This window comes from Polistes canadensis, unplaced genomic scaffold (genome assembly GCF_001313835.1).
Source record: "Polistes canadensis isolate GaletaPanama2010 unplaced genomic scaffold, ASM131383v1 scaffold_589, whole genome shotgun sequence".
NCBI lineage: Eukaryota > Metazoa > Arthropoda > Insecta > Hymenoptera > Vespidae > Polistes > Polistes canadensis.
In genome coordinates, this window is record NW_014570136.1 from 3,057 (window position 1) to 12,987 (window position 9,931).

Genomic DNA, 9,931 nt, shown 5'->3' on the forward strand with positions numbered 1-9,931 from the left:
AATATATATATATACATGAAGAGGGGGAGAGAGAGAGATAGTATATACATAAGTAAGCACCTATATTCGAAGTAGGCGGACAAACGGTTTAGCCGATAAGAATCGTTATAATCCAGCACGATATTCGCGTAATATTATGTATCAAAAAGTCTGGTAGGCACACGCGTGCCTTTAAAATCTAAAATAAAAAAAAAGGGGAGAAAGAAATTGAAAAAAAAAACAGAGAGAGAGAGAGATTGAAAAAGAGAGAGAGAGAGAGAGAGAGAGGAGCTGAGAAATCGAAAGAGAAAGAGAAAGAGAAAGAGAGAAGTTCGAAGCTGGAAAAAGAAATATATAATCGTCCAGGCCAACGAACAACCGTGGCCTCGGTTTCAGGGTCGTTTCAACTATTATCCTGCCGCCAAGGATGCAGAAGAGTGCATCGTTCGAGACTTTCAGCCGATGCTGAGAGAGAAAGAGAGAGAGATAGAAAGTCTCTTGCACTCCCAAGAACAAACTCCTCCACCTCCTGTTTTACTTATATCGATCGATTCATCGATAAATAGATATGATAGATGGATAAATCGATTGCTCAATCCTTATAATAACAACTAAATTTATTTTTTCCTTTCGGTTTATTGTCTCTCTCTCTCTCTTTCTCTCTCTTTCTCTCTCTCTCTTTAACTTTAACATAATCTAAAGCACTAAAATATTATTAATAAATACCAATTTGAAAGTAATGAGGATTAATAAGTACGTAAGGTAAAAGAAAAAGAATTCGATAGACTCAGATAACACTCAACTATAATATTTGACTTTTTATTTAGTAGAATTTTCGTAGTTGTGTTGCTGTTGCTGTTCGTTTAAAAGAGATTGCACCCGTGGGTGTAAAAATGTTGTTACAACGCAGTAATCCCACTATCTCACTCTCTCTCTCTCTCTCTCTCGAATCTGAGAAGATCTTAAAGCCGCGGGCACGTGTTATACGCGAGCATTCTCTTTTATTACTTATTAGCGAGAACCCAAAGTGTGTGCTGCACGGTGTTTCGCTCGACGATGCGATTTTAATGATGCGTTTCAAGGTCTCTCTCTCTCTTTCTCTCCTTCTTTCTCACTCTTTCTTTCTTTCTTTCTTTTTATCTTTCTCTTTCTTACTTGTTCTCGGGGTCTTTGATACGAGCAAAAGACGAAACGACGGAATGACGACGGTAGGACTTTCGAACACATTCTAACATCGAAGTCGAGCTGTTGCACTCGTTGACAGCCTCTCTTTCGATCGATCGATATCTCCTTTTAAATCCTACCTTCTTCCCTTCCCTTCCCTTCTCTTCCCTTCCCTTTTCTCAATCCATCTGAATCTTTTACTTCTCTTTACGAAAACATACGCTTTTCCCGAGTTGATCCGAAACTCGAAGTTCACTTAACCATTCCATTTAACACGATCGTTTGATCATTCTCTTCGGAAGTGTACACTCCTTCTTCCACATCCTATTTTGTTCAATCGGACAACAACCGAAGTCGAAGGCCAACCATGCTTGATATCGTCCCCTCTCTCTCTTTCTCTCTCTCTTTCTCTCGATTTATCCTTTATTTTATTTTCCATCCTCCGTTGGTTGCGACTTACAAGGTCTGCGAGAACGCATCAGGAGAGTGACCGGACACGAGCAAATAAAATCCAGTGCGCTATGTAAGATCAGGGCCGAAAGGTATACGAACCGAAAGATTCTTCATCTTTGTATATGTGTAATGTCTATGTGTAAGTCTGCCTGTCCGTTTGGATTTGTATTTTAGTTATTTCGCGTTGGATAGAGCTTTCCTTTTTTTATTATTTATCACGAAGGAGAGATGAGAATATAATAATGATGTATGATATTTGGCGAGGATGATGATCATTCGTTTTCCATTTGTTTCTTTTTTTTTTTCTTTTTTCATTAAATTGTGACTCTTGGTATATAAGTACGAAGTAAAGTAATTTTGTTCTTTTCGAATAATTAAGATTTAAATAATAGTAATAATAATAAATGAAATCTAATGTTAAACTGGCATATCTTCTTTTATAATTCAAATCGTTAATATAATAAAATAGTCTTTTATTCATTTATTTATTTATAGTGATCTGAAGATGGAAAACATAATGCTGCAAGATTCTCGTAAAGATCAAATCAAAATAGTTGGTAAGCGAATAGCAACTAAATAAATCTGTGATGTTAATCATCGAGAGTTATAAGATATCATTATATTAAAATAATAATTGGTTTCATTTCAATAGACTTTGGATTAAGTAACATCTATCATAGCGAAGATCCTTTAAAAACACACTGCGGATCACCGGAATACGCAGCACCAGAACTTTTCGTCGTTGGTAAAAAATATGGTCCTGAAGTCGATTTCTGGAGTCTGTGAGCAAAACTTTGCCATTGAAATTTTTTATTACATAAATTACCTTTTCTCGAATCAATATTATAATATTAAAATGCAAAAGATTATTATTTCGAGATTATTAAGGATAAAAATGAAATTTGCGCCAGAAGATAGGCAACAATACATCAGTTACGCATTGTACTATGCAACTTGTTATACCAAGTTTCAAAATAAATTTTACGCCGCGTAGGGTAACTTAAATAATTTTCTTATCGACCGAACTCGCTCGTAGTAAAAATTATCGACGCGGTATAAAGTATTGCCTACGATCAGGCGCACATATCGCAAAATAAAAGAACTAAAATTTAATTTTATTTTTGATTCACATACCACATTCTTACATTAAATTGATAAAAATCATAAAGTATTTAAGATAAAACGTTTAAAAAATAACATTGAATTCGAGAAATTGTAGAATATAGTCCGTTTATAGATTCATAACCATAAATAATAAAATACCGATTGAAATATCTATCAGAGGTGTCGTCTTATACGGAATGATGACCGGCCGACTACCCTTTTTAAGTCCTTGCGACAAACAAACGTCATCGGAAGAACGTCGGCGAAGGTTAATGGCTCAAATAAACCGCGGCTTAACGGCCCTACAAGTGAAAAACATGTCGAGGATGTCGAATGATTGCAAGAATCTGATTAACAAATTGCTCACACCCGTTCCGCATAAAAGGATTACGATCCAAGAACTTTGCCATCATCCTTGGATCGCCTGCAAGCTTAGGAATGTTTCAAGAATCACCAGTGAGACCGATTTGGATGTGACCGATCATAAGACCGTAATTTTATTATTTTTTATATCATTTTTCCATTCACATCATTTTTTTGATAATAAATAATTTAAACGATCTTTGATATATATATGTTATTAATTTTTAATCTCATAAAATGGCATCTCATGCAATAGAAATCCATAAAAACGAATTTTATATTCCAAATCTTTTGAAATACATCGAATATAATTTTTGAAATATGTTATAATCAATACTATATGGATAGTATAATAAAAGTAAATAGTATGAGACATTTTAGAAGATAGTGACGCACGGTCTATGAATTTCAACTGTTCCAGATCATCGCTGAGATATCCAAGATGACTCACCTGGATCGGAACACCATCGAGATGGAAATTATTCGACGAAAGTACGGCGAAATAGGCGGCATGTACAATATCAAGTACGACAGTCGTAAAGAATGAACATTCATCGTAAACTTCAAATTGCATTTATTTCTTTATATATTTTTTTTTGTCTTTTCTTTTCTTTCTTTCTTTCTTTTATTTACGAGGAGACCCGTTAATCCGCCTACGTGTCGCGAACACTCGAAACATCGATTTATCCTTTTCTTATCTTCCCGTTTAAATCGCTAAATTTCAAAATACACGACACGTATACGTTCTCTCTCTCTCTCCTTTTCATTCTAAATGAGAACACTAATATATCATATTCTTTGTCTTATACAATCCTCGATAATAATTGTAATTTTTTAATTGATTGACGTTTTATTTTTTTTTAATAATCAGATCACACAAAGTACGTCAAGTTGCTGCTTTGTACGCACGTCATACAGGATCGTTATCATTGTTGAGATATATTCCACAACACGTGAAACAATCGTACCCAGCAACAACCTCGATGAGGTAACAAAAAATGTATATAAATGAATTATTCGAAATTTATTAATATTCGAATTAATGTGTCATTTTGAAAAGAACCGCAGCCGGTGAAACGACATATAAACCACCATCGAGATATTCACCGTATGCCAAGGCCGACGAAAAATCAACCGGATATGTTGCTATTTCTCCTTTAAAAGAGAATAAAAAATATTGGGACAGCAAAAGCGCATCTTACGGGGAGGTGAAGAATTCTTGGAAAGTTCAAAAAACTTCGAATACTTCCTGTACCGTTTGCAAAATTTTACCCTCGACGAATATTCAGCAACCGCAAGTTTTGAAGAAGAACACGAACGACGAACACGCAGTAACCGTGATCAAGAATTCGGACAAAAGGTAATTTGACCAATGATTCGATCGAATGATAGTCGAAGAATAATACCAAAAATACGTTTGCATACTTTTCTTAGTAACGAACAGAAGCAAACGAGCAGATTGGTCGTTCCTCAAACGAATATTCGTTTATTGCCAACTTTCTCGAGAAGTTCTTTTTCACAAGCATCTTTCGGTTGTCCTCAATTCGAAATGGTCCATCGTAATCCCATCAAAAGATGGTCCGAAATATGTGAGAAGAGAGAAACCGTTCGACAACAAAGACGTTCGACTCATTCCGTAATTTTTTATTTTATGTTAACGTTACTGGATGCATGATTACGTTTTATTGTTCGTGTGCATTTGTTAAATTTATAAATTACAATGTTTTCATTTCAGGTAACCCAAACTGAATCAAATGCGATTTCGTCAACGTCTTCGGTAATCAAAACCCGACCGCGAACATTAGAATCCAGCACGTTAAATCGAAATACTTTGAATCGTAAATTCGTTTTGGAAAAAGTAGAGTCGAAAAAAGAAATCGACAAAATTGTACCTTTTTCGAAGTCTTCAATATCTGTTAAGAAAAAAATCATATCTGCTTGTGATAATATCTCGCCTAAACATTTTTTGCAAACAAATACTTCTAACAGAAGTATAGTTAAGATAAATGAAAAAGTTAAATAATGAATGAACGATGATTTTTCCTCAAATAGCTATGTGTTTTTTTTTAATGGTATTTAATAATTTCAAAATTAATTTCATTTGTGAATATTAAAAATTTTCTAAATCTTAAACAAAATATATTACGAATTATTTTGATGTATATCGAAATTTTTATGATTAACAATAAACGGTTTATAATATTTTCTTATAAATTAGACACATTTAATATTACGATAGCGTATCTAATAATCAAGTTAATTCGTACAAACGTTTGAATTTAGCGCGTAAAATTCGATACTGCATGTTCCTGTAATCGATAGTGCAGCCATCTGAATTAATCAGAAACCGGTTCTTCTTGCCACGCAGAAACGTTAGAGGTTATTGTGTGTCATCAAGATATTTTGTTCAAATAGATAAAAATATCATTAAAAATGTCGACATTAGCTGTGATCGGAAAGTTTCTTCAAGAGTATACGAAAACTACACCAAAAAAGCTGAAAATAATTGATGCCTATTTACTTTACGTGTTTTTGACGGGTGTCATACAGTTTGTGTATTGCTGCCTTGTTGGCACATTTCCATTCAATAGTTTTCTAAGTGGATTTATTTCATGTGTCTCTTGTTTTATTTTAGGAGGTATGGTTAACATCCATTATACAATTATAATCTATTTTTACAAATTGTACGAATATTTTTTTTTTAATAGTAAAATCTACAGGTTATCATAAATTCATTTTGGTTTGCAGTTTGTCTACGATTACAAGTTAATCCACAAAACAAAAGTCAATTCCATGGAATAAGCCCAGAGAGAGGATTTGCAGATTTCATATTTGCCCATATAATACTTCATATCGTTGTGATGAACTTCATTGGTTGATTAAAGTATTTATCATTTGTTTAATCTATATCAATTTAAATGATAAACAATCAGAAATGAAATACGAAAAAAGATCATATCGTTTTACGTTAAAAAAAAATATGTATATTTGCATAGACTATTGACTCGTTTTGATTGAGTTTATTTCAGCATAAGCATATTTTTGTCATAGAAGTAATATGTAAGTTTCTATAAAAAAAAAAAAAAAAAAAAATTACTACTAAGAAAAAGAAAAAAAAAGAAGAAAATATGTAAGAGAAAGTAATAAATCACGAAGAAATTAATTCGACTAGTTTTATGCTTCAAAAACAAACGATGTATAAACTACGACAATTTATAATACATTTTATTTGTCTCTTATTTTTCATACAACCTTCTTTAGGGTTGGGAGGGAGGTACAAGAAACTTTATATGTTCTTCTAAATTTAATATATATTTTAAACTCATATTTACAATGACGTTAAAGGGAAAAATCTCTAACGCGCATAAGTGCATAAGTTCTTTTTCCACATATACGAAAGTATCGTTCTTGCACCGTCAAGAGATGTTTTAAGTTTTTCGTTTGTTAGAAAAAAAAAAAAAAAAAGAAAAAAAATCACATATGGTGCAAGAGTACAAATCGTTGATGCTTTTTAGAAATACATTTATAAATAAATTAACATGTATATCTTACAAGAGATATATATATATATTAAACTATCGAATAGTAAATATCCAAATATATGTAATAATATATATATATTTAGCAAAGAAATTGGATTACTTTTGTTTCTTTTTCTCAACTAAATATCGTATTTATTTGATGAACGAAACAAATATTTTCCAAGCTCTCAAACGTGTAATTTTTCATTATCTCTGATTTCGATACTAAAAGCTAAAGTGGAAATGCTAAAATTTCACCTGGCGAATTGCCATACACAAAAAGTTGTATCTTCACAACATGTTTATCTCTTATTTTCCTACCTACGAGTGACTTATGACCTAATTAAATAAATAGCATCTTTACATGATTAGAATGAAACAAAAAAAAATCAAGTAATACGAATACGAATACAAAGAAAATTAAAACACATGGTATAACAATGGACATAACATTATTATAACTTAAAAAAATAAATTTCCATTCGTATGAATTTAAAGCCAGTTATTTAACGATGTATGAATATCATACAAACATACACGTTATATATCTTCAACCGTATGTGTTAAATGTAAATGTGTGTATATATATTTAGAAGAAGTTTAATTATATCACATAAGCAGCCAAGGAAACTCAATCAATATAGTTATGATTCGTTGTTAAAGGAATACGTAATACATAAAATTAATTAAAATAAGTTCTTCTTTCTTTCTATCTTTTTTTTTTTTTTTTATCTTCTCGAGATATTATCAAACTTGCAAAGTACGTCATAAAAACAAGAAAAGTCTTTTCAAGGTATATATATATATCTAACTTAAAATAAAAAATTATAGATTTTTATGTATGTAAATGTTTAATTTAAATACGAAGTTGACGAGCAATCAGCATATTTAGCTTCGTTACTTGTAAATTCGATTTGTTTCTTTTTTTGTATTTTATCAATATCTTCTTTTAGATTTTTTTTTTAAATACACAAAAGACTGCACTATCAATTTTCAAGTACAATGCCTAAAATATATGTATACATATACATATACATATACATATATATTGAGAATGTAAAACAAAAATGAAAATATATTAATACGGATTATATATATATTATTATGCAAAGCTTTCGACTGAACGATAACTATTTTGATGTTTTCGTTGGTATACAATATTAAACAATAATTAATAAAGCGTATCTATGTATGTATGCATGTATGTGTGTGTGTGTGTGGTTGTTATGTGTGTTTCTTTCACACAATTTAATATGTTACTAACATTCGTTATTTGCAAATGGAATTTCCTCTCTTGGTGTACAATAAAAGTATATATATATATATGGTAATCAATGTGAAAAACAAACGACTCGTCATTCGATTTTCTATTAATTAATCATTTAAGCAATGTTTCATACAATTCACTCTCATTACCAAATGATTCACATTTTCTTACAAATGAGATAATTCTCTTTATGCAAGATAATACATATACATACATACATATATATATATATGTTTCTTATAATTCGTTTTATCAATCTAAAAAATATAATAAACGTATTCTCTACAGTTTTATTTAAAGTCACGGCATTGGGAACCAATAATTGTTTTTAACAAAACAATAACTAAAGATTCATATCTATTAATAAGAAGATAATTAATTAGATTAGTTTTATTAAATCTTTGACTATGTATAGTGTTTAGAAACAAAGTGTAATAATGTTTAACTCATTATATACCTTAAACATTACATATAGGATGTATTTGTATGCACTATTCACAGTCAAAAAATTTTTCTAATAATAAAATGAATACTGAAAATATTTTTGTTAGTAAAGTGACTTTTAGGATACACCGTAATATATGTATGTATATATAATTAATGAAATAATTTTTATACTTTAATAGAACATTTATCTCTTGTTTACAATTATTTTTTTTTTCTTCTCATCTGCTTGGCACGGGATCATTTATTTATAATTATGGTTAATGTATATATTATATATATATATATATAGAGAGAGAGAGAGAGTTTAATAATAAATGAATAATTGATGAAAGAAGGAAAAAAAGAATGCAGAAAATCATCTGATGAAAAAGATAAATTATATCTAAATGTATAAAAATTCACGTAATTTTACGCATCGAGTCATCATTTTTCATATATATATATACATATGTCAATGTACATACATTTGCATGTACATATACATATATGGCACTACTTATTCTAATTAAGAAGAGAAAATGATAACGTAAAAAAGAAAAAGGATTATGAGCTATTTTTGAAACGCATCATCAAAAAACGAATGCTTCTTTCTTTTTTCCTTTCTTTCTTTTTTTCTTTTTCCTAAATCACAAAAAGCCTAATTAATGGACGAAATTTGGACATATCTTATCTTTAAAACTCATCTTCGTATATACCGAAAAATATTGGACTTTCTAATGGTCGTCATCGTCGTTTGCACAAAATATATTCTAACTAGCATGTGTATATACACAGGACAGACACACACACACACACACAAACACACATATGTATATACACATATACACAAATCATGTTTAATCAATTTCACGTATATACATATATAAATATATGTACAAGGTGAGCTCAAGGATTTTTAAACGTGAGCTAATAGTTCAGCTAATGATGATATAAAATTGAATTATTATATTATTAAAGTAATAATCAATTTCAATTCTTCAAATGATCAGAAAATGTTCATTCTACAAAGAAATAAAAGAAAAAGAAAAAGAATAATCAATTACTTTTTCCAATCATCAAGCTTAACTAATTATTGGCTTAGTTTAATAATACTTAAACCACCTTGCATATATACAAGATATATATATGTATATGGATCACACAATACACATACATTGTTGACATTAATGTACCTTTTCAAATTGATCTAAGAAAAACATCGAAAAGCGTATTGACATGCGGCCTGTTTTTTCTCATATATTTTAGGGGAGGAGGAGGAGGAGTTTTATTATTATTATTTTTTTTAATACTTTTTAATTTTAACGAGTTTCGGAATAAGGAGAAGCTAGAGAGAATGATGAATAATAAAGTATGTATTGTTTGAGACATGTAAGAACGATCATATTCGAAAGCGAGTATATTAGCTAATAGACTCTCTCTGATCAGTTTTTTTTTCAGCGCATGGAACATTACCCTAAATGCTGTATTAAAACGTATCCTCCTATTTAAATATGATACTTTTAATTCTTATAAGAACCAAAGCGTGAAAGGAGAAAAAGAGAAGAACAAGAAGAAAAAGAAAAATAAAATCATCAATCGTTAACATCACACAAAAAAAAAAAAAAAAAAAAAATTACTACTAAGAAAAAGAAAA

General features: G+C 30.2%; 2 protein-coding genes across 2 annotated transcripts; both read left to right on the top strand.

Moving 5' to 3' along the window:
- The first annotated feature begins 2,900 nt into the window (after nucleotides 1-2,900).
- On the top strand, nucleotides 2,901-5,086 carry LOC106792728. Its single transcript, XM_014759229.1, has 6 exons — nucleotides 2,901-3,191; nucleotides 3,485-3,588; nucleotides 3,935-4,051; nucleotides 4,124-4,423; nucleotides 4,498-4,699; nucleotides 4,799-5,086. The coding sequence occupies exons 1-6, from the start codon at nucleotides 2,901-2,903 to the stop codon at nucleotides 5,084-5,086; spliced, it is 1,302 nt and encodes a 433-aa protein (XP_014614715.1).
- Nucleotides 5,087-5,399: 313 nt separating this feature from the next.
- On the top strand, nucleotides 5,400-7,266 carry LOC106792730 (dolichyl-diphosphooligosaccharide--protein glycosyltransferase subunit DAD1). The gene is made up of 2 exons (XM_014759232.1): nucleotides 5,400-5,701; nucleotides 5,812-7,266. Exons 1-2 carry the CDS (start codon nucleotides 5,497-5,499, stop codon nucleotides 5,940-5,942), a joined length of 336 nt encoding a protein of 111 aa, XP_014614718.1. The 5' UTR covers nucleotides 5,400-5,496; the 3' UTR covers nucleotides 5,943-7,266.
- Nucleotides 7,267-9,931: the final 2,665 nt, after the last annotated feature.

Bases quoted from the DNA above. Each gene is read 5' to 3' on its own strand.
- LOC106792730 (XM_014759232.1), top strand. From the start codon at position 5,497: ATGTCGACATTAGCTGTGATCGGAAAGTTTCTTCAAGAGTATACGAAA. The intron at 5,702-5,811 runs GTATGGTTAACA...TTTGGTTTGCAG, and splicing joins CTCTTGTTTTATTTTAGGAG to TTTGTCTACGATTACAAGTT.
- LOC106792728 (XM_014759229.1), top strand. From the start codon at position 2,901: ATGACCGGCCGACTACCCTTTTTAAGTCCTTGCGACAAACAAACGTCA. The intron at 3,192-3,484 runs GTAATTTTATTA...CAACTGTTCCAG, and splicing joins ATGTGACCGATCATAAGACC to ATCATCGCTGAGATATCCAA. The intron at 3,589-3,934 runs GTACGACAGTCG...TTTAATAATCAG, and splicing joins GGCGGCATGTACAATATCAA to ATCACACAAAGTACGTCAAG.